The 24,785-nt window shown below is 39.1% G+C and overlaps 1 protein-coding gene across 1 annotated transcript in view; it reads right to left on the minus strand.

The window, feature by feature from the left end:
- The window catches only part of Ndufs4 (NADH:ubiquinone oxidoreductase subunit S4), a 115,685-nt gene that overhangs the window by 8,291 nt on the left and 82,609 nt on the right, over window positions 1–24,785 (minus strand). Inside the window, exon 4 of the mRNA XM_048443047.2 lies at window positions 22,222–22,295. Within this exon, the coding sequence (XP_048299004.1) occupies window positions 22,222–22,295 (74 nt within the window). The remainder of the gene's footprint in view (window positions 1–22,221; window positions 22,296–24,785) is intronic.

Here is a 24,785-nt window from a genome sequence, read left to right on the forward strand (position 1 = left end):
TATTTGAATGTGTTCTTTATCAAGTTACACATATTTGCCAATCAAATAAAACAGTGTTACTTCGGATTAATGTTTATAACCATGAGAATATAAAAGTGTCTTTTTGCCCCCCTTCTTCTTTCCAGGGTTTCTCTATAGCTTTGTAGCCTGTCCTGGAAACTAGCTCTTGTAGACCAGGCTGGCCTCGAACTCACAGAGATCTGCCTGCCTCTGCCTCCCAAGTGCTGAAATTAAAGGCGTGATCCACCAACAACTGGATGTAAAAATGTCTTTAAATGGGTTGATTAATCTCTCCAGTAGTTTTATATAAAAAGAAATAATGTTCTGTAGAATTTGATTTATCCAAGATTATTCTTAAAACCTTAGATGATAGACTGGCAAGATGGCAGAGAGGCAAAGGTGCTTGTCACCAAGCATGTTGACCTAAGTACCTGAGTATGATCCCTAGAATACAAATGGTAGAGGGAGAGAAGTTACTCAAGTTGTTCTTTGACCTCATAGGGGTATATTATTTGTGTTTTAATAAATAAATCTTGTCTGAAGATCAGTGCAAAGCAACCAGACTAGTCAGCCATACAAGCCAACTTTAATCCCAGTAGCCACATTAGTTAGTCATAGAGGTCGGGCAGTGGTGGTGCACACTTTTAATCCCAGCACTAGAGATGAATATAAGGTAGAATGAGACAGGTACTTGCTCTCTTTAAGTCTGAAGATTTCATAGAGGTAACAGCTCTCTAGTGGCTTGGCTGCTTTGCTTCTCTGATCTTCAGGTTGAACCCAATATCTGTCTCAAGGTTTTTATTACTTGTGCTACATTTGGAGCCCAACATTTGGGGCATGAATTCACACACACAAAAAAAAGTCATTTGTCTGTGGCTTTTTGGCCACCACACAAGCTAAGGTTTTACATGGCTAGGCTTTCTTTTCTTTTATCCCCAGCCTCTCAGCGAGTGTGGGATTTTCTTGCTAAAACCTCTCCAGCTGCCACTCAAACTCCAGAAGCACCTTGGCTAAAATGCCACAGGACTCACCTGCCCTAGCCTAGCTGGTTCTGCCTTCAGGCAGCGCACAACCACCACCACCACCACCACCACCACCACCAAACCTGCTTTATCCGAACAACCTCCTGTGCGTTTTTTCAGAGAGTCAGGTCTTTCTCTTTCTCTTCACCATGGGTGGCAGACTCTCCCTGAACCCCCTTCTCAGGCTACTGACAAAGTAGGCAGTTGCCTTGAAATCCTGTCAGGCTTTTATGTTCTACACAGCAGCAATCAGCCTCACATCTTCATCAACATTGTCAGGAGATGTGGTAAGACAACTGGGAATTCATAAAGGGAGGGATTAGTTAAAAGAGTTTTCCACCACATTAATAAATGGGAAAAACCATTATAATGGAGGGGTTTGGGTGCCTGTATGATAATATGCTAGACAGTTTGAAAATACCTAGGAGATAGTATGATGATGTATTTTCCTGCCCAGTTTATGTATTGGTATAAAAGATGTTTGGAGAATAAACACAGACATCTTGAGGAGAGATCCTCAGGAGAGATCTTCAGGAGGAAGACGCCTGAGATGACCTTTTCCGTAATAATGGTGTAAGTTATGTCTGGTTATCCCTTGCGCCTCCATACCAGTCCAGTTAGGAAAAACAGATATTTGTGTTGGAGCCACATGGGCTCCAACATACAGGGCCCAAAGGAAGCCTTTAGGAATTTCTTGCAAAGATTGACTTCAGCGGTAAACAGAATGATACCAAATTCAGAAGCTACACAAATAATAATTGAATTTCTGGCTTTTGAAAATGCCAATTCTCTAGCAAAGGGATAACTAGGCCATTAAAGGCAAGGTCAGCACCTGTGGAGGAATGGATCTGAGATACAATTAATATTGAATTTCTTGACCATGATGATGCATGGATGGGACAGGTCATTTCCAGAGGTTAAAGAAAACATCGAAATGTTAAATGTTATAATTGTGGCAAATAAGATCATCTTAAAAGGGACTGACTGTAGGGGGCTGGAGAGATGGCTCAGCAGTTAAGAGCATTGCCTGCTCTTCCAAAGGTCCTGAGTTCAATTCCCAGCAACCACATGGTGGCTCACAACCATTTATAATGAGGTCTGGGGCCCTCTTCTGGCCTTCAGGCATACACGCAGACAGAATATTGTATACATAATAAATAAATAAATATTAAAAAAAAAGGGACTGTAGACACGGTATTCCTAGAAACAATGTCCTAAGAATAATCCACTCAGAATGCCCCTCCCTTCTTGATTTTCCAGGGGGTGTGGCAAAGGCAGGCATTGGACTGATGAATGTAGGTAAACAAGTGATATTCAAGGTAATCCTCTGCTGTCAGAAAACTCTGTGTAGGGCCACTTGCAGGCCCCTATGCCAAATCCAGTTCAGTAATTTCCTGACATCATAGAGGAAACTCCTTCCCAGAGCAATTAAAGAACCTAATGCATATTGCAAGAAAACACTGCTTTGGATAATAGAACAGCTATAGAAGAGAGAACAAGAAAATTAGGAGAACTCATAAAATGAGTATTTTGGAAGACTTCTATAAATGAACAAAGACCAAAATTTAAAATATGAATACATGATGTTGTCATTGAAGGTCTGATAGACACAGGTATGGATATAACAATAATTTTGGCAGAATCTTGGCATCCAAATTGGCCTCTTCAGGATGTAAATGTTCAGTTTTTAGTTTTTAGGGATTTTAAAGAACCTCTCAATATAGTTACAGATTTACAATATGCAGAAAGAGTTGTTTCGCCTATTGAAACCACTGAACTTATTTCAAATGATACAAAGTTGACTTTATTATTTATTCAGTTACAAGATATAATCAGTTATAGAAACCATCCCATAGACATAACACATATCCGATCCCATATGGATCTGCCAGGTCCTCTAGCACAAGGTAATATGCAGAAATCAATCAATTATTGACTGCAAATGTGCTGAAGACCTCAGAATTTTATTTTAAAAAATCATGTCAATAGCAAAGGTTTTAAAAAAAGACTTTGCCATCACATGGCAACAAGTCTTACTTGTGCTTTATATAACCAAACGCTGCAGGAAATAACTCAAAGGGTACTCAGAGGAATGAAATCTTGCAAATGGATGTGTTCCATTTTGTAGAATTTGGAAAACTAAAATATGCACACCACACCATTGATACCTATTCAGATTTTTAATAGGAAACGGCATTGAATTTGAAAAGGCTGATCTGATAATCACCCATTTAGAAGTTATGGCCATCAAGGATATACCTGCACAAATAAAGACAGAAAATGCTCCAGCAAATGTCTCTAAGAAAATAAGACAGTTTTTTATTTATTATAATGTAAAGCATATTACAGGTATACCACACAATGCTACAGGCCAGGCAGTTATATAAAGATGAAATCAAACTCTAAAGGATATGTTAAATAAACAGAAAGGGATGATAAATACCCCCAGAAATAGATTGCATAATCCACATGCTAATGAGAAAGGAACAACAGCTATGGAGAGACATTGGATAGTAAACAAAACTACAGAATTAAATCAGCCAGTATACTTTAAAGATGTACTGACCTCAGAATGGAAACTAAGACAAGTGTTATGATGGGGGAAAGGTTTTGCTTTTGTTTCCACAGGAGAAGAAAAGCTATGGATACCATCAAAATTGATAAAGATTTTATTTGAACAAGAGATACCTCTTAATTAGAAGAGATGATAGTTCATCAAACAGCATGGCTGTTAAATCTAAACTAACCCTATAATACTAACAAATCAGATATAATTTGCCAAAGGAGAATCTCCCCACAGTTAGGGTTGGGGAAGTGTTTTGTTTCTGTCTTTTCAGGAGAATAAAGGTATCCAGCTAAGAAATCTGAAGACTGTACAAATGAGACATCTAAAGAAAAAGGACAAATTTCTTGAGACAAAGGTCTCAAGAAAAAGAGAAAATCACATTTCCAACAAGTTAAAATTTCAGAAATTTTCCCAAATGTTTATTTCTGCTGTTCTCTACAGACATATAATGCAAATTGTCTTTTAGTAGTCCCAGTCAAATTAAAGATTAAGGCTGGCTTTGGAGTTGGAATGTGGCTCTCTCCTCTAAACTCTTATTAAAGTGAAATCCAAAATCTCTGTCTCATGTCAGAAGAACCACCTGATATAGGACAGAAGAAAAACCAAAAATTTAAAGACTATTTTATTGTTATATAACCTTTTGGTTTTATATTTATATCTTTTTTCATGATATTAATGGTTATATAGAGTACTAATTCTAGAAACAGGTTTCATGTACCTTCCTATACATGATTTCGGGTTTGATCCTCTATTAGTTTTCTACAGTAAACCATGAGCATTACCTAACAGTGAACTTTGAAGTCTCCATAAAGAGGATGGGATCCCACAACAACAATTCGTTCAGGACTATGATAATACCACTAAGCTGAAAAACACCAACTAAATATTGGCTTTGGACTACAAACTGCTCAGAACAATTTTGAGGTGGCTAGCTGAGATGATCCAGCCTAACAGACTACTCTAGCTGGGACTTGAGAGAAGCCCTGCACAGCCTCTTACACAGAGACTGGACAACAAATGATGCAGCTACTTCTCCCAGGACTTGACAATTAACTCAAAATTTTCTTTTCAGGGTACCCTAAATATATTGGTGCCCACAGACAGCAGGAAGTAAATTTAAGAATATGACAACCACATTTCCCAAGAGGTGGGATGGGGTGGTTTTGGTTATGGATACTTGTCAATTTTTAGGGGATTGGTTACAAGCTGTTATTGGTAATGGTCAGGGAAAAAAGCTAAACAAAGGAAATTAGATTCAAGGTTCTTGTTTTGAAAAATAAGGAGGAGATATAGCTATGATAGGATAAATGGGTGGATTATTGAATCTACTCTGAAAAGAAAAAAGGGAGGACATAGATATCATAAGATCAAAAGGTATATTATTGAATCTACCTTTAAAAGGCAACTATTATATGGGGTACTGAACTGAACAGAGAATTCTCAACAGAAGAATTTCAAATGGCCAAAATGACATGTTCAACTTCCTTAGCTATCAGGGAAATGCAAATCAAAACAACTTTGAGATACCATCTTACACCTGTCAGAATGGTTAAAATAAAAAAAACCAATGTTTTTTAGAAGCTTATGATGGAGAGGATGTGGAGTAAGGGGAACACTCATCCATTGCTGGTGGGAATGCAAACTTGTGCAACCACTTTGGAAATCAGTGTGGCGGTTTCTCAGAACATTGGGAGTCAACCTACCTCAGGATCCAGCAATACAATTCTTGGGAATATATACCCAAGAGACGCCCAATCATACTACAAAAACATTTGTTCAACTATGTTCATAGCAGCATTATTTGTAATAGCCAGAACCTGGAAACAACCTAGATGCCCCTCCATGGAAGAATGGATAAAGAAAGTAATCTACATAATAGAGTACTATTCAGAGGTTAAAAAAAAACAATGACATCTTGAATTTTGCATGCAAAATGGATGGAAATAGAAAACACTATACTGAGTGAGATAACCCAGACCCAAAAATATGAATATGGTATGTACTCACTCATTAGTGGATTCTAGCCATAAACAAAGGACATTAACCCTATAGTTCATGATCCTAGAGAAGCTAAGTAATAAGGTGAACCCAAATAAAAACATATATAGATTCTCCTGGAAATTGGAAGCAGACAAGATTGCCAGGCAAAAGTTGGGAGAATGGGGATGGGGGGGGGTGGAGGGAAGGGGAGAGGGGAAGAAAGAGGGGAGAAGGGGATGGTTGGGGAGACCTTGGGGGAATGGGATGGTTGAGATGGAGGAAGGACAGATATGGGAGCAGGGAAGGAGATATCTTAATTGAGGGAGCCATTTTGGGATTGGCAAGATGCTTGGCTCTGGAGGGGTTCCCAAGTGTCCACGGGGATGTCCCAAGCTAGGTCCCTGGGCAGTGGAAGAGAGGGTGCCTGAACTGGCCTTGTTCCATAGTCAGACTGATGACTATTTTGAATATCACCATAGAACCTTCATCCGGCGACAGATGGAAATAGAAACAGAGACCCACATTGAAGCACTGGACTGAGCTCCCAAGGTCCAGCTGAAGAGTGGAAGGAGGGAAAATATGAGCAAGGAAATCAGGACCACAAGGGGTTGGTCCACCCACTGAGACAGTGTGCCTGAGCTAATGGGAGCTCACCAACGCCAGCTGGACTGGGACTGAATGAGCATTGGATCAAACTGAACCCTCTGAATGTGGTTGACAATTGGGGCAGACTTAGGGGCCAATGCTAATGGCACTGGGATTTGTCTCTACTGCATGTACTAGCTTTTGAGATCCTATTCTCTTTAGATGCATACCTCCCTAAGCCTGGATGTAGGGGGGAGGGCCTTGGACTTCCCACAGGGCAGGGAGCCTTGCCCTCTCTTAGGACTGGAGGGGGTGGAGGCAGGGTTTGTGGGGGAGCAGGAGGGAAGTGGAAATTTTGATTGGTATTATTTATAAAGTAATAAAAAAAGAGCTAGCTGTGAATATGCCTGAGCCATTGGCCAAACAGTATTTTAAAAAAAAAAAGCATTTTTGTTTGCTGGGTCTTCTCTCTCTCTCTCTCTCTCTCGTTGTTGTTGTTGTTTTTTCAAGACAGGGTTTCTATGTAGCTTTTGGAGCCTGTTCTGGAACTCACTTTGTAGACCAGGCTGGTCTCAAACCCATGGAAATCCTCCTGTCTCTGCCCCCCGCGTGTTGGGGTTAAAGGTGTGCACTACTAATGCACAGCTAGTTTTAAATGTTTTTCATTGAATTAGACTATTGTATACTGTACACAAATTTTGTATATTGATACAAATTTAAGATTAATTTTGTTAGAACATACTGTACATACATTTTTACTCTTGCTCAAGACACTGTACCTATATAATTCCTTTAACAATGTAAAATGCAAATTTCTAGTCCTTGAAAATTATTATCAACTGTTTAGAATAATGTAGGTTAGCAGTTAATCACCTATTATAATTGAACTTGTAGTCACATTAGGAATGCTTGCAAGGTCAAGCAAAGATGTATTTTAGATAGACAGGCCACCTTCAAACACTTCAGAGACATACAGAATATGACACTTTAGATGTTTTAATAATATAGGTTCTTTATTTCTTATGACAATGAGACATGTCTGCTCCTGGCAGCACCAATCTATTTTAGTGAAGAAAATGGACATTGAAGAAATTCCACATGAAGTTTATTTTCTCTGAGGCAAAAATAAGTCACTGGGCAAGAAAATGCCCTTGCCTCGACTACTGAGAGTATGCTGCCCTAATTGGGCAAGCAGGACACAAAAGAAAGTGACTGCCAAATACTGTCAAGACAAGGAAGGACAGCCCTTCAGAGTATCTTCACAGAATAGTCTGTCAGATAAGCTAGGCCTGAAGGCCAAAGATGGATGTCCCAATATTGCAGCGGAACTTTGGGTGACTGTCCAGGCAGCCAGCCGTTTCTGTCATTTCCCACATTTTTGGGAAGTTGCTTGCAAGTACTTCCTGCTTACTCAGTTAATATTATTTCCTTTTTGAGTCTCTGAGAGAGATGAAGATTAGATAGTTAAGTTTTTCTTGTTTACCAGAAACAGAAAGTAAGTTATGATAGAAGATAAAGTAGGTACAAAACTTTGGACTTACCAAGATAGGAAAGATAATGGAGTATTTTCTCTGAATTTGTCAAATGAAAATGGACTAGACATTGTTGATATATTTCATGATATATTTTAAGTATAGATATTATACTTATTTATGTAGTTTTTTCTTATATTAGTTATAGCCTTTTTTATTTTACACAAACGAAGGGAAATATAGTGGTATATTATTTGTGTTTTAATAAATAAATCTTGCCTGAAGATCAGTGCAAAGCAGTCACACCAGTCAGCCATACAGGCCAGGCACTGGTGGCACACACCTTTAATCCCAGCAGCACACTAGTTAGCCATAGAGGCTGGGTGGTGGTAGTGTATGCCTTTAATCCCAGTACTAGATATGAATATAAGGCAGGATGAGCCAGGAACTTGCTCTCTTTGAATCAGAAGACTTCACAGAGGTAAGAGCTCTCTAGTGGCTTGGCTGATTTGCTTCTCTGATCTTCAAGTTGAAGCCCAATATCTATCTCTGGGGTTTTATTATTCGTGCTACAGACCTATGCACATGCATGTATGTGCACATGCTTGTACACACATGTACATAAATACAAACGTGTATATGTATGCACACACATAATAAGTAAATAAATAACATGCCTTTGGGGCTGAAGAGATGGCTCAGTGGTTAAGAGCACTGACTGCTCTTCCAGAGGTCCTGAGTTCAATTCCCAGCAACCACATGGTGGATCACAACCACCTATAATGAGATCTGGTGCCCTTTTCTGGTCTACAGACCGGATACTGAATGAATGAATGAATGAATAAATCTTTAAAAAGAAAACAACAATATAACATGCCTTTAACCTCAAATCACCTTAATGGATATCTAGACTGTTACTAAATGTTACTAAATGAGATGGTTTACTGGTCTATTAATTATGACAAGGTTCAGGGAACATGAGCTCAAATATGACACTTGGGTATTCAATAATGAAACAGCAATAATAAAAGGCTACTCTGATCTCTGGCTCTTGTCCCCTGAAGCTAAAAGAACTGCCCATCCTTCTTCTGAAATAAGATGTAAGGCCGTCATATATCCTATATGCAGAGAACAGAGATGCCATAGAACAGCAGAGACAACAAACTAAACAAACAAGTCTGGAAAAATCCTAAGTTACATCATTCTCTGTCCACCCAGTCCTCAGCACAACTATGAGTCAGTTCATCAAATCCAGCACATTTTGGGGTGGGGTAGAGTCATATGTATCTTAGGCTGGTGTTGCTCATCACACAGAAGAGGGTGATCATGAGCTTTTCATCCTCCTACCTCAACCTCCTAAGTGCTAGGAATACAGGTGTGAGTTATTACATCAAGCTCATGTACTTCCTACTTACTTCTTCTGTGATTTCATAAAGTAACTCTGGATAAAAGACAAGGAAGGAAGGAAGGAAGGAAGGAAGGGAGGAAGGAAGGAAGGAAGGAAGGAAGGAAGGGCGGACGGAAGAGCGGGCGGGCGGGCCAGGCGTGGTGGCTCACACCTTTAATACCCGAGGCAGAGGATCTCTAAGAGTTAGAGGCCAGCCTGGTCGACAGAGTGAGTTTCAAGACAGCCAGGGCTACAAAGGAAAACCCTGCCTCACCTCACCTCCCACCCCCAGACAATTGATATAATGGCAAAGAGGTTAGATCTTTTTATGTAAACAAGGAAAAAATTTTGTGAGCAACATGACAGGATGTTACTTATTTATCAAGGGGAAAGAGAATATTTGTATCATAAAGAAGACAAGACCCAAATACAGAAAGTTGATTAAAATAAATATGAATTATGGCATATGAAAATATTGAGTCTGAAAAAAATCCATAAACTGTGTAGAAATTTTAGCCAAGTTTACTTCGTGTTCCTGGATTCAAGTTCTAGGTTACTGTTTCCATGTGCAATGTAAAGGTTATTCTTTCTAGCACCAAGAATGGTTTATCAATGACTTAATAAGCTCTCTGCTGACTTCAGGTCACCTGCCTCTGCTACTCTCTGCTAATTTTTATATTGTACTCTGACTCTGAAATGAGCAGGCAAATTTAAGTATTTAGGGATTCGTGATCGTATTGCAAGCACATATGGTCATATCTAGCATCTCCTGCTGTATTATGTACTTCTGGGGGGCTGGCTAAAAAACTCAGGGCTTTGGTTATCCTTGGGCACGTGCTCTATTGCCAAGCTAAAATACTTGGCTCTCAACTTTTACATTTGCCTTTCCAAAATAAAATTGTAAACAACAACAAAAACCCACACAATGTTAAGACTCCACAGGTGACCTTGTTAACTCAGACACTTTCACACTGCTAAGGGAAGTGTTTGGAAGAAGTGCATTTATCTGGCATGCTACCACTGAAATGCTGCTTTGGAAGATACAAGTGGTAAGTCAGGAGATGCTTAGCCACCCTGGGGTTAAATCTGATGAGTAAGAAGGTTACCAAAATAAGCACATCTGAGGCTGTGTTCCAGAGTATTGATTGGGTTCATTGTCTCTGCAAGTTAAAGAATTAAAAGGCAGGAAAAAATCTCAAGCACAACAGGGAGCAGAGAGAAATCTCAAACACTGCTAATAGGAGCAGACAGAATCAGCAACTGAAGAAAGGTGTTTATTGGGAGTGCGGGAACAGTATGCAGCAGAGGGGCCTGGGAAGCTGAAATCACAGTTCGAGAGGGCCTTCGTGTGTGTGTGTGTGTGTGTGTGTGTGTGTGTGTGTGTGTGTGTGTGTGTGTGTTTGTGTTGCGTTTTCCTCTCCCTGTCCTAATCTATGGTGGTTGGTTTGAAGAAACATAGAATGGTTGATTGGTCCATGACTGCTGTGTAGCATGTCCTGCTCTGGCCCTCGAACTAATGGGTAGAGCCAGTAGCAGGGGGCCTGCTGTCAGGAGAAGAGAAAACCTGTAAGGTCTTTGTTTTAAGTGGCCAGGCTTTCATTAGGTCCTGTTAGGCCCACCTTTCTTACCAAGTAATGGTTCTTCTCCTTATCCATCAGCTGCCCAGGGAGTCTGTCTACTTCCTATTCAGGAAGAGTGGTTTAGCTGGCACTCTCTATTTCGATTTATCATATGAAGTCCTTGTACTGCTTCGCTTAAATCTCACTATCTTCCAGGTAACAAACCTTAACTTGGAATCTACAGCCACTCACCTGAGTTTCACACACAGGTATTTAGTATGTCCCTGCACTTGCTGTGCTTCCATAATTTCAATACATTTTACTGCATGCTCCCTGTATTCTTATCTCAAGAGCATTATCTCTACAAGGGAAAGTGCTGCCCAGAATTAGCTGAATGAAAGGCCCTCAGAGAGCAGATCTTTCCCACCTGCTCCTGTCCTTTTTCCAACCCAAGACAGGACACAGAAACTGAAAGTTGTTGTTGGTCATGGTGTTGCATGCATAATTCAAGTACGGGTGAGCCAGGAGGATACCATGAGTTCCAGTATACCCAGGTTACAAAACAAGCTGTAGGCCATCTTGGGCTAAATAAGACCCGGTCTCAAAGAAAACAAAACAATTGAAAGAAAAATTCTCACAGTTTTCCTTGCTTGACTGTGATCTGCCTTGATTTATGACTTCCTTTTGTTCAGTCAACATAAAAGTTCATGTAATCACTTCCATAATGGAAAGTATTATTTGTGGCAACCAGAATCCATGACACTCATATTCTGCTTAGAATAAACATATCTCCTAATTCCCTTTGCTGCGAAACTATGTTTTGTGAGAACGTTCAAAACCCAAGGCTGGATAATTTTCCTCCATCTACCTCTATCTTCAAAGGGAGGTTTTCTCCACCAACAGACCCACCATGAGCACAAAGCAGTTTCACAGCTTGTTCTGTTCTCTTATTCCTGAGGAAAACCTTCCTTCATTTTGAGAATTTCAAAGACTTTTACAGCTAACAACAATGGGAAAAGCACAGGGGGTAAAATGCCATACCAGAGAAAAGTCACAAAGTTCCAAATCAGATCAAACAAGGGAAAAAGCCATTTCTGGTTTTTATTAGCATGTAAATGGCAGTAGATTTTAGGCCTCTACCATCCATATTTTCCACAGCTGTCTCCCACCTCCTGTCTCTAAGAGGTAGCTTCCTCCTCCTCAGAGTTCACAGAGCACAAGGGAAGACAAAAGCCACCTGGGTGAGAAAGGCTCCTCTCTGCAGCCACAAAGGACAAAAGTGAGGTTCATCTACATTTCAGAGACCTTGGATTCCTTCCCCTTTTACAAAGGTTAGCTTTGAAGCCTTCCTCTGGGATGCATGCAGTGCTAGAGGTTTAGGATGTGACATTAAAGCCCAAAGACAATCAGCATCTTTGTATTTTCTTTACTTTGCATTAAGTATTTGGGATCAGAGAAGAGTCAGAGGAGAGAAAGATGCCAAACAAGGAAAGGACTGAGTAAATACCAACTCTTGTCTTCCAAACTGTCCAAATTTAGAGAACCAACCTTCCACAGGAAGTGAGGTGTGGTGAGAAAGGGCTACATGAAAAGACCAAGTCTGGGACACTTCAGAAATTAGCAACTGGCCCGAGGAAGGAAACTTCTTTTAGTCTCAGGAGTGAGAGCTCTCCTGACAAAATGTTCTTTTTTATATTCTATTAAATATAATACCTAGTTTGTTTAAAAATAGGTGATTTCTCCTCATTTCTCAAAGACATTCTCAGATATAGGCTAATGAAAGATTTAGCATATAGAAGATTTAGCATATAGAGACAATATGCACCCTGTGTACTGTTAAGAACTAAACCAGTGCTGTTCAATACAGATGTGTGGGGCCGGGTGGGAGGCAGAGGCAGGTGGATCTCTGTGAATTCTAGGCCACCCTAGTCTACAAGAGCTAGTTCCAGGAATGGCTCCAAAGCTACAGAAAAACCCTGCCTTGAAAAACCAAATAAATAAATATAGAGATGTGTGAATATGTATTTCATTTTTTAAAATTTTAGTAGTCACACCAAAGAAATGAGTGAGAAGAAGCAAGAAAAATTAGTTTGAATCATACACTTAGCCCAAAATTACTTAAATATTATTTTAACACACAATAAAAACTATTAACAATTATATTTTAAATTAATAGCACACCTTTTAACCAGGATACTGAGTGGTGCTCCCTCCCACATGGTCAGTGTGGGTCTAGATGGATTTTCAGGTCCTATCAGTGTGTCAGAGCAAGCACGGCACTAGGCCTTTAAAACTATGGGCTCCAGAGCAGAGACACCATGACTAGTCTCAGGCTTCTCTTTACCTTCTTTAAATTTCAAAACACAAAATAAGACTTTAGAACAAAGATCACATACAGTTTAGAAACAATGCCAACTTTATGAAAGGATTTCTAAGAACGCTCCAATATACTTCAGGGTGTTCAGCCTTAAAAACTCAGGGTAAACTCCACATTAGTTTGACAGAAAAACATTTGCTGTCTGTAGGGAGTTTTACAGACACTAAAATGTATGTGTTGTGGCTCTGAAGGAGGTATCCCCAAGGCTGGTGCTTTGGTCAGCCAAGTACTTAAGCCAGATGAGCCATCTCAGAGCCAAGGTCTCTCTGGCCTTCTCCCAGTCTCTGTTTCTGGCCCTTCTTTTACCGTAGCGAGCTGTTTCTGAATTCCCTTTATCTGCTATGGTTTACACTTAAACGTCCCCCAAAGGCTCAAGGGAAGGCCTGGTCACAAAGGGGTGACAGTGCTGCTAGGAACAGGGTCTGCTCGGAGGAAGCTGTGTGATTGGAGCCCTTCCCTCCCCTCTGCTTCTGAGGCACTGCCAGGTCAAGTGAACAGCTGCCTCCACATCATACTCCCCTGATAAAATAAATGTTCTACCCCAAAGCAAAGGGCCAACCGGCTGCAGACTGAGACTTCTCAAATAAGAAGCCAGAGTGAATCTTTTCTAGTGTTGATGGGAACAGGACATAGCAACTGGGGAGGCAGTTCAGGATAAAAAAACCACAAAGAAAAGGGACCGGTTTCTTTCTTGGCTACCAGCTAGAAATGTCCTTGAGTCTATGGGCAGCCTTGTCCTTGCCAGAGGCTAGAAGATGCCAGGAATGGGGTCTGGTATTTCCTAATCTCCTTTCCTTTTCCTGGAAACCATCCTGAGGACATAGCAGAAACTATAAGGCACTGCAGCATCTGGAAGGAACTGGACACACCAGCTCACCTATCCCTACTTCCTCTACCAGGTAAAGCCTTACCAATCCAAGGCAGTGCAATGGCAGCTTATTTTCTGGGATACCTCTTAAGATTATGTATGTTTAATAAAATGCTGATGGTCAGTAGCCAGGCAGGAAGTAGAGGAGGGGAAAGGAGAACAGGAGACTTCTAGGAAGAGGAAAGATTCAGTCTGCAGTTGTCACCCAGACACTGAGAAAGCAAGATGAGAATGCCTCGCTGATAATAGGTACCAAGCCACACGGCTAACATCAGTTCAAGATGTTATGAACTAATTATAAGTTATAAGAACTAATAAGAAGCCTGAGCTAATAGGCCAACCAGTTTATATGATTAATGTAGAACTCTGTGTGTTTCTTTGGGACTGAATGGCTATGGGTCAGGAAAGGACAGAAATCTTTGTCAACACACTACTCTTTTTTTTGTCTTAAGCTACCACCTATAAATCTATAACTTCATTTTTTTTTTTTTTTTTTTTGAGCCAGGGTTTCCCAGTGTAACAGCCCTAGCTGTCCTGGAACTCGCTTTGTAGACAAGGGCAGCCTTCAACTCAGAGATCTGCCTGCTCCTGCCTCCCAAATGCTGGAATTAAAGGCATGCGCCATAACTGCCGGGGTTAATCTATAACTTCTAAAACTCACCCTTGGTGGTTCTTAAGTTTCATGCTTTCAATTTGTGAGTTAACATTAAAGCCGCTGGCTCAGGGCAGTTTTGGTGGTGGTCAAGTTTCTGGACCTTGGCTCCCTATGAAAGATCCATCTTTCTCAAAATTATTCTATTTTTTATATTTTTATATTTATTTATTTATTTATTATGTATACAATACTTTGTCTGCGTGAATGCCTGCAGGCCAGAAGAGGGCACCAGACCTCATTACAGATGGTTGTGAGCCACCATGTGGTTGCTGGGAATTGAACTCAGGACCTTTGGAAGAGCAGGCAATGCTCTTAACCTCTGAGCCATCTCTCCAGCCCTCAAAATTATTTTAAAATATTCCTATATCACTTTTTTGGGGGGTACTTTTTTAGACAGGGTATCTACATGGCCCTGCTGTCCTAGAACTCACTCTAAAGAACAGGCTATTCTTGAATTCACAGAGATCTACCTGCTTCTGTCTTCTGAGTACTGAGAATAAAGAAGTGTGCCATGTCGCCCAGCCTTGTATCACTTCTGTTTTGTTTAAGTTAAGTATTTAGGCGCAGCAACATAAAGCTATACAACAAACTGATTAAACGTTCATAAAATAGTAGGTAGCTGTCCATAAAAATAACCACCCTTTCATCGCAGGAGAAGTCTCGAGATCAGCTGCTCACCGTGCTCAGAGCAACTCTGCACGGCTACCATTAATTGTTCTAAGGGATGCTATCTGAAAACTTAAAAGACAATCTGAGCCAGTGAGATCGCTCAGCAGCTAAGGGTGGCTTGTCACCAACTATGCAAACCTGAGTGCCAGCTCCAGAATTCATTCACACAGTGGAAGGAAAAAAAAATGGACACACATTCATGCATGCACAAAAGAAATATTTTAAAATCCAGAATAAGATAATATTTGTTCACCATGAGTTTCCTCTTTTCATGCTATCATTCTATAATCCATCCCTGTGTTTCAACTCCAAACTTTTACTGCACTCCACAGTTTATAAGATGAAATCTTGCAGCTTTCTGGCCTTTGAATAGTCTATTTGTCAGCTTTATTTTCAATGACTTATCTATCGAAGTTCAAAAGAAAAGAGAAATTCCCTTTCCTCCTATGAAAGAAACTGGCATGAGAGCTCAAAGCATGGCTTAATGAACAAGACCAATCACTGGCTGTTCTTTCAAAAGACCTGGATTCAATTCCCAGCCCCAACATGGTGGCTCACAACCATCTGTAACCCCAGTCCCAGAGCCTCCGAGGGCACATGACACATACTTGGTACAGACATGCATGCAGAAAAAACACCCACACATGTAAAATAAATAATTTAAAAATATAAAAGAGACTGCTAATCATTTTTCTATAGCTTTTTCTTTGAATTTCTAATCAGTAGGTTTAAATATTTCTATTATGAGACAGAAGCAATAGCAACTTAAAATGACTTAGAAAATTTAAATGATATGGAGGACAGTTTACAAAATTACTGAGTTTTCTGGAAAGTAACTGAATCTGAAATAATTCTAACTATACTAATTGAAATTCACCAATACATACTGAACACATTAAAGATAAAAATGAATAAAATTCTGTTTTCCCTCGTAGGTGCTTACGACTTAACAGGCAGGATAAAATACTACTGTTTGAGTATCAGGACTATCTAATCTATGCCGTACATAGTGATTTAGCCAACGTGCCTGGCAACACAGCACTGACATATGTTCTGAAACTGCAAGGCAAAAAAGTGAGATATGCAACCACACTGCATGAGTTGTAAAGAGATCACTGTAACAGTTCAAGGACTTGGGGGTAACCAACAGCTTTCTAACTGGATTTAAGGCCTGCTCAATAAAAGGGAAATCATATCTTGTACTGGAAACCTAGCCAACTACTCAAGGCTAGTGAAGTCATGGATCTTGGAGGCGAATCCACAGCTAACACTTTACTAAACCAGCACAACCCCTAACTACATTCTAAATATTTACCCCACACCCACAGATAAGTGTAGTTCTCACCCTTCAACAATGAAACTTATCTTTGCAGCAGATGGAGATCATTATAGAAACCACAACTGATCAAAATGCAGAGAACAAATGGTGCTTAGTACCAAATGAGCCATCTCCAACACAATTCCTGCTCCTAAGTCTCTGGGCACATTGAGAAAGAGGGAGCAGAAAAAATCTGAAGAGTCAGGATGTCTGTAGTGAGACTGTGTCTCATAGCAACATCAGAAAAGCTATACACGGGAACTCTTAACAACATGGCTGCCTAAACAAGACCTGAAGACTGACACCAACAGACATGCTGATATGAAAGGAAAGGAAGAAATCTTACCAGGCCCCAACCTTAAATAAAGAACTCCAGGCAAGCCAAGTGGTGGTGGTGCATGCCTTTAATCCCAGCACTCTATGAGTTCGAGGCCAGCCTGGTCTACAAGAGCTAGTTCCAGGACAGGCTCCAAAGCTATAGAAAAACCCCGTCTCAAAGGAAAAACAAAACTCGAGGCAACTAAGGTATGTTGAGAGTAGGAAAAATAGTCTTCCACAGGGAAAAGTTCCCTAATTAGTTATCCAATACCAAGGGATCAGCCCTGAAAGCATATACATACAAATAACATTACATGGACTATGCATGTATATATATTTTTACATATATAAATACAAATATTTGAAAAACGAGGCAGAGGCTATGAATTTGATAGAGGGGAAGACGGTATACTTAGGAGGGTTGGAGGAAAGAAAGGAAAATTAACGTAATTATATTTTAATTTAAAAAAACTTTAATTTTTTTATGTTAGAAGGAAAAGAGCTTACCCAGTACTAATGGACCCAGAATTGGGGAAGAATGATGAAAAGAGCAGGGTCTGGGAGCAGAACTCAGTTGGAGGCTACTTGTCTAGTATGTTTAAGACCCTAGGTGCGATCCCCTGCACCGCAAAAATAAGTAACAAAGCAGAGGACAACTAACACTTCCTGCCATGGGACACGCGTCATTGTTGTCAGCCAGTCCTACGGTCCTACTACAACAGCTGTCCCACCACAGAGAAGTCAGCATAGACTATATACAGATGAATAGATAGTATTTGTTTTTCTCCCAAGACAGGGTTTCTCTTTGTAACAGTCCTGGATGTTGATGGAACTCACTTTGTAGACCAGGCTGGCCTAGAACTCATAAGAGATCCACCTGCCTCTGCTTCCCAAGTGCTGGGATTAAAGGTGCATGCTACCACTATCTTTCTTTAAACGACACTTCTACTTATTTATTTTATGTGCGCGTGTTCATGTGTCACATCTGCACGTATCAGAAGACAACTTAAGGGAGAGTCAGTTCTCTCCTTCTATCAATGTGGTCCCAGGGATTAAATTTAGGTTATCAGTGCTTTTATTGGCTGAGACACCTCACTGGCCCATGATTTTTAAATAAAATTTGCTCAAACTGTAAACATGTGACATGCTACTTAATGTCTCTACACCTTAGTTTCCTTAAGTAGAATAATTACTGTTCATGTTTCCTGAGATTCTAATGAGGATTATGACTATTTCTAAATATTAACTTTTGTCATGAGGACATTTGTTGCCTGAGTTATCAAATTACAATAGAAGTCAATAAACCTGTCTGGAAAGCAAGCAGATCTATAAATCTTATTCCTCGCTGTACTTATTCTCTATGAATAACTTTATGCAGGAAATGATAATAAAGACTTCTCTTTTTTAAATTTAACATTTAGATGTTAAGGAAAGGAAAAACTAAGAAAATACAGTTCTCTGAACATTCTGAATATATAAATTATCCTTTTTGGTGACAGTTTTACCTTGGCTTCTGACTTTTGGATACTACTGAAAAGTAGACATATACTACTCACAAATGTAGAACCTTTGAAGATTTTACTTTCAACAGAGCCGCCTTTACCAACACAAATACATGAGATCAGGGTTGGCCTATGAAATAACATCCTTAATATATAAAGTTCTGAGAATTATTCAACCCACCTTTTCATTTCAAAGATGAAATATAAACATGTATTAAAGACCAAGTGCAGTGATGCATGATTGGCCAAGCTATCCTGTGTGGTAAGACAATGTGGAATTAGAATCCCAGTTACTAGCCTCTTAATCCAGCAGTCTATTTATTAGTGCTTTTGAACCCCTGTCACTCCCTCTCCCCACCCCCTCTCTCTGAGACAATCTTGAACTCTCAATCTTCCTGCTTCAAACTCACATGGGCAGGAATTACAGGTGTGTGATACCACATCTGCTTGATGGATTTCAATGTCCTACATCTGGTAATTTAGACATTGGTTCACTTAACTTTCAACCGCATTAGCTCACAATAAAATGATTAGGTAAAGCAGAAAGAAGTTTCATTTATATGTCCCTTACAATGGTCTATGAGAAGTAAATCATATGGAGAGGGTTGCTGGGGATTCCAGGAAAAGAGCCTTCAAGCTATGGGGATTCTATAACACTCTAAGCCATTTACTTACACCTTGTATAGTGATATGAATAAGAATGGCACTATGGGCTCATATACTTGAATGTTTAGTCACCAAAAAGTAGAACTTTGATAGGGTTAGAAGGGTAAGGAAGTGTGTCACTGGGGGTGGGATTTGAGGTTTCAAAGCCCATGCTAGGCCCCAGCTCTTTATCTGTCTGCAGATCAAGATGTGAACTCTCAGCTATTTCTCCAGCATGATACCTGCCTGCTGCCATGCTCCTGCCATGATGATAATGGGCTAAACCTCTTAAAACGGTAAGTAATCCCCCAATTAAATGCTTTCTTTTGTAAGTGTTTGCCTTGGGTCATGGTGTCTCCCAATAGAACTGTGACTAAGGCACCTTGCTTCCACTGAACCTGAAAAAAATAGGACTTCCCTACTTAAAGATGCATAATGCTAACTGTAAAGACACATAACAGATCACAAGTACCACACTGAATATAAGGCATGCATTATCCTGAAAATCAGCATGGCTTTAAATTTTTGAGCCTACAAAGAAAGCCCTAGTTTCACTGGGAACAGAATGTCTGTGTGTCAGGCCTGGTGAAAGTGCTGAAGACAGAGCAGTGGCTCCGATGTCTGCACTGCTGCAGACTGAGACTTTTCTCCACTCTGAGTGCAGTTTCTAAGTCACTCTCTGTTGACCTTTCCCAAGTTACATTTCCTACTGTCTTTGAAACCCGACTTTCTTTCCTGGGGAAGTAAATCAAATTAGAGAATCACCTGATTTCAATAGCAGCAGTGTCTACTTCACACCTGCAATTCACATAGCAACCGTAGTTATATACGCCTTGTGACCGCTTAGAGAAAGGTTAGCTAGGGATTTAACAGTTTAATTAGATTTCCTGTTATTGAAGTCATGATACAAACCCCAGATGAGTAATTTGCAAGGTGTGAGACATGAAGTATAGAAGACTGAAAGGATGGAAAACATTAATAGAACTGCTTAATTAAAATACAGAAATGCTATCTTGAATCAAAGTAATAATATGGTTGTGCTGACAACAATTTCACATGTAAGAAATTTAAACTTGGCCAAAAAGTGTCGAAGGAGATCATACTTAAGAAACCTTTCTGAAGAAAGGTTTTTGGTCTGTTACTAACAAGCTAAGGTATATTTATACATAATATGTCAGCTCCTATCTAATCACTTGCTATTTATCAGCTCATTTAATTCTCACAGCAATTCTCATTATATATACGGAAACCGAAGTACAAAGTCACAATGACCAGCCATGGACTCAGATACAGTTAGCTTGGTTGTAAACCCAGGGAATGCTCAGCAGATGCCCTGCCATTATCCTGTGTACCCCAGATCCTGACTTTAGACTTTTAATTATAGGCTATGTAGTGCTAAATGAGGAAGTAAAACAAATATTTTAGAAAACATTTATAGTGCTTTCAGATTTGTACTTCAAATATATTAGCTAATACAAATTTTTCACATATAATACCTTATACTAATAATGTACTTAAGGTGTATATATTATCTTTTAATTCAAAGGATAATAAATATAGATTGAAATCCAAATGGCACAACTAGAACTTAAATATCTTTCTATATTAAAATTATATTAAAATGTTGTCTAGCTATTTCCTTTAAATTCAACTGTTCCTTTGTGAAGAAGGAAAGGAAGGAAGTCAAGGAAACTAGGAAGCTCAGAAAGTTATAAGACTCATGGGCCTCTTACTGCAGTTATAGAAGCAATAAACAGTTACTGGGGAGAGGAGACTCTTCAGTGGAGCTGCCTACAAACTAGGCAGGAGGCACCCAGGATGGGGTGGGCCTTCTAGTCATGAGCTACCTTGAAGTATCCACCCAATGAACTTGTTGCTAAGGGAGATTCGGGGGGGGGGGATAGCTTCTTTGGTATGATGTTGGTGCCTAATCTGGGGTAATAGTCACTGGCTGACATTTTCTCCAAGAAAAGTCACACAACACATGCATTCATTCGGTTAAAAATAAAAGTATTGCATTTAAGTGTAAGAGACACAAACTGCAAGGACACCAGATGCAGGAAGGGAGGTATGGGTCAGAGACAAGCATTACCAATTACTTACAACATTTCAGGTGAACACCTGACAGTTCTATTTCATACATACTACTTTTATTTTATGTGTATTGCCTGTGTGTGTGTGTGTGTGTGTGTGTGTGTGTGTGTGTATCTGAACACTACATGCATGAGTTACAGATAGCTGTGAGCCACCATGTGGGTGCTGGGAATAGAAGCTGGGTTCTCTGGAAGAGCAGCCATTCCTGAGACGATTCTAACCACTGAGCCACTTCTCCAGCTCATTACAAGTACTCTTAACTATGAAAACATATTAAGACCACAGTGAAATTTAACACATAATTTCATAAATGGAATAGCATATAACCGTAATGCCTCCTTTTCAGTACAGTATATTACAGCCTTACTAATAGAAAATTATTTTTGAAAGTACTTTTAAAATTTTGTTTACAGCAAGATCACCACAAACTAATATGTATTATTGCTTTTCCAAAAGTTTAAATATATTATTATGCTGTATAAATGTAATGTACTGTTGAAATTATGTTTGGTATTAGACCTGTCACATCTACTAAAGCAGCAAATGTAGTCATTTAAGCTTAAAGGAAAGTTTAGAATAAATATGACAACAGGTAATTCCCTTCAAGTAATTAAAAGGCTATCAGGTAGAATAACAGACATTAGATTTTAGGTCAAAAGAAGAAAGCCTGTTACAGTGAAATGTCACAACTGGAACGACCACCTCATGAGATATGCAATCAGAGCTTAATTAACTAAATAATAGAGATGTTTCAGGAAGATTCAGAAACAAGGTAAGTGTTAGCCAATGTTCTTATTCTCTGTCTTTATTTCAATGTAAATTGATCTTTCATGTAACACTGGACATTCCATTTTAGATTTTATGATCAGCGCAGAGAAAATTTCTGATGTAGAAACAAACCTAAAAACCACTGGGATAGATATACAGAAAGTTTTTTTTTTCAGGTCAAATTTCATATACTTAAAAAATGTTTTCTTCACATTTATTTATTGTGTATGTGCATGTGTGCAAAAGCATGCACATGGATGTCAAAGCACAACTGGGAGAGTTCTCTGTTTCTGTCATGTAGGTGTCAAGGATCAAACTCTGGCTTGGTGGAGAGTGACTGACCAGCTAAGTATCTGTCCAAATTTCAAATTCTTAAATGGTTTCAAGGTTAAAAACACAAAAATTTTATCTTGATTTAGAAAGAAAAGAATCTTACCATTTTTTTCTGCAAAGGCAATTGCGTCTTCTTTGGTACTAAAGGTTAAAACCATGTTGGAGAGGGGATCAGCCCTAGAAGAAAGAATGCCCATGATTTAATATTAAGCCTTGACTGCAAGACAATCAAAGTTTTAAATGCAGTGTTTAGAAAATAGACAGTTGGTTTAATATCAAGAAAATTATGACAATACTTGTAATAATCTCTGAAAAATACTTTATTTCTGTAGTAAGTCTGATTTTCCTAGTATGCATTATCTAATAATAAAAATCATAATTTCGAAAACATTCAAGTTCTCTTTACTAAGGCTTATTAAACTCTATTAAAAAGGGCAGTGAAATGTTTTAAATTAAAAAGCCCCAGAAGATTCCCAAACTGACCTTAGAAACTTCAATATCAAGAAATTTACTGCTGAGTAGAATTGCCAGTACAGACAGCCTCTAGTTTATGATAATTTTTAAGATTTTCAACTTTATGATGGTGACAGAGCAATATAGCAAGAGAAAATATTTTTCTTTTAAAAATATGAGTTTGTATGCATGTTTGTATAAGTGTGAATGTACAGTACATGAGGAAGTCATAGGACCACTTACAGGAGTTGATTTTACCCAGTGAGTCAGACCATTGGCCCAAGGAACTATTTTTCAAATTTTAAATGTTTGCCTGAATGATGAGCAACAGCAATGAAACAGTTAGCCATGTTGGGCTACAGTGTAAACAATTGCATCACTAAACTACTATGTCCAATAGGTTAGTAGTAGGAAACATTTTCAACTCAAGATGCTTTCTATTTATAATGGGTTTGCTGGGACATTAACCCCATTGTAGTTAAGAAGCATCCACATAATACGAATCCTTAAAACCGAACCTTCTCTCAACAAAACTTCATCACTAATAATGTGTTTTAAGGGAAAGGTCTACTTAAAATAAGAACAAACATTCTAAGACTTGACATCCCTTATTTTGATGTTTATAACAGTATAACCATGTTTGCTATAAATGTTTAATGTCAATCTCTCAGAGATGAATATGACATTCTCTGGAAACTTACTCGAAACTATGGAAGTGGGGGATTAGGGACATAGTTTAGCTGGTACAGTTCTCGCCTAGAGGCAAGAAGCCCTAGGTTAATTCCCAGAACTGAATAAACTGGATGTGGGAGGCATATACCTGTAATTGCAATACTCTGGGAAGGAGAATCAAGATTAGCCTGCACTCTACGCCACCCTATCTTGAGAAGAAAAAGGAGAAATACTCTGGGCAACTTGGACACATGAAAGCTATGACACAAGCAGAGCACTGAAGTAGCTCTCCCTGATATGAAGCCCCACAGCTGCTGATGAAGTTCTGGTCATAAACTGTGGGCTTTTCTGGGAATTCTTATGATCCCTATAAATATGGATTCCTATACTAAATTCCCCTTTTAAAAAAAGAAAACCCTTCTTTTGACTAGTTATAATACTTCCAAAATCTAATAATGTTTTTGTGGTGATGCTCCTTTCCAAGGTACATGTGGTTTCACAGTTGATAGTTAAATAAACTAGTAATCTTCAGAAGTGATAATATAAATATGACCCAGTGATTTGAAGAGTTTCAACATACACACTGGCTTAGTTCAGAATAGAGTGTGTGTGCTTGTGAGAGGGAGAGAGAGGGAGAGGGAGGGAGAGGGAGAGAGAGAGGGAGAGAGACCTCAGAAATCAAGAGAACAGATCCATTTCCTCCAAAGGTGACAGAGCTTTTTAGTTACCTGCTGTATAAAGAACTACACGCAGGTTAAATGGAAAAACTGTTAACAAGCACTCATTCTTCCAGCTGGTTTGTCATCCTCCTCCTTCATGTCTTATATTTTATAATTCTTCCTAGGTAATATTGCTTCCAACATCTTAATCTTCCTGTCTCCTTTATTTGATTCCACCCCACCATTTAACATGTTACCACATTTATCTTCCAATTGTTTATTTCCCAAACCAGCGCCAAGCCAAAACTCCAAACAGTTTCTATCATCCACTGTGGTAGTCTCTACCTCCTTACCATTTAAGCCCCTATATAGTATGGTAAGAAGGCTTTCCAGATATTTTAAATTATCTCCTTATAAGTAACCAACTGGTCAAATTAGACTTGTTTCTATGAACATGCAGCCTGCACTTGCTCAACAGTGCAGTTGTTTCTTCCATTGAGAATACTCTCCTAGCATCTCTACATATGAAAATCCACTGCAATCATCTCATGACTCGGTTTGAGAACCAATCTTTTCCATGAAATCTCTCATATCCTATGTCTTTCAATCTCTATATTTCTATTTTTACTTTTATACCCTATTTGCTCAATTCTCAACTACTGAGGTTCCAAGTCAGTAATGATAAAGAAATCTGTATCTTAGTAAGTGTACCTGACTAACAAATAAATACATGGATAGCAATTATAAACTCTTAACAGAAAAAATGGATGACAGAGTATAGTGGCATTTCATTTGTGTTTTAATAAATAAAGATTGCCTGAAGATCAGAGAGTAAAACAGCCCCACTTGTCAGTTTTACATACCAGACACCTTTAATCCCAGC

This window comes from Myodes glareolus, chromosome 15 (genome assembly GCF_982192425.1).
Source record: "Myodes glareolus chromosome 15, mMyoGla1.1, whole genome shotgun sequence".
Lineage (NCBI taxonomy): Eukaryota > Metazoa > Chordata > Mammalia > Rodentia > Cricetidae > Myodes > Myodes glareolus.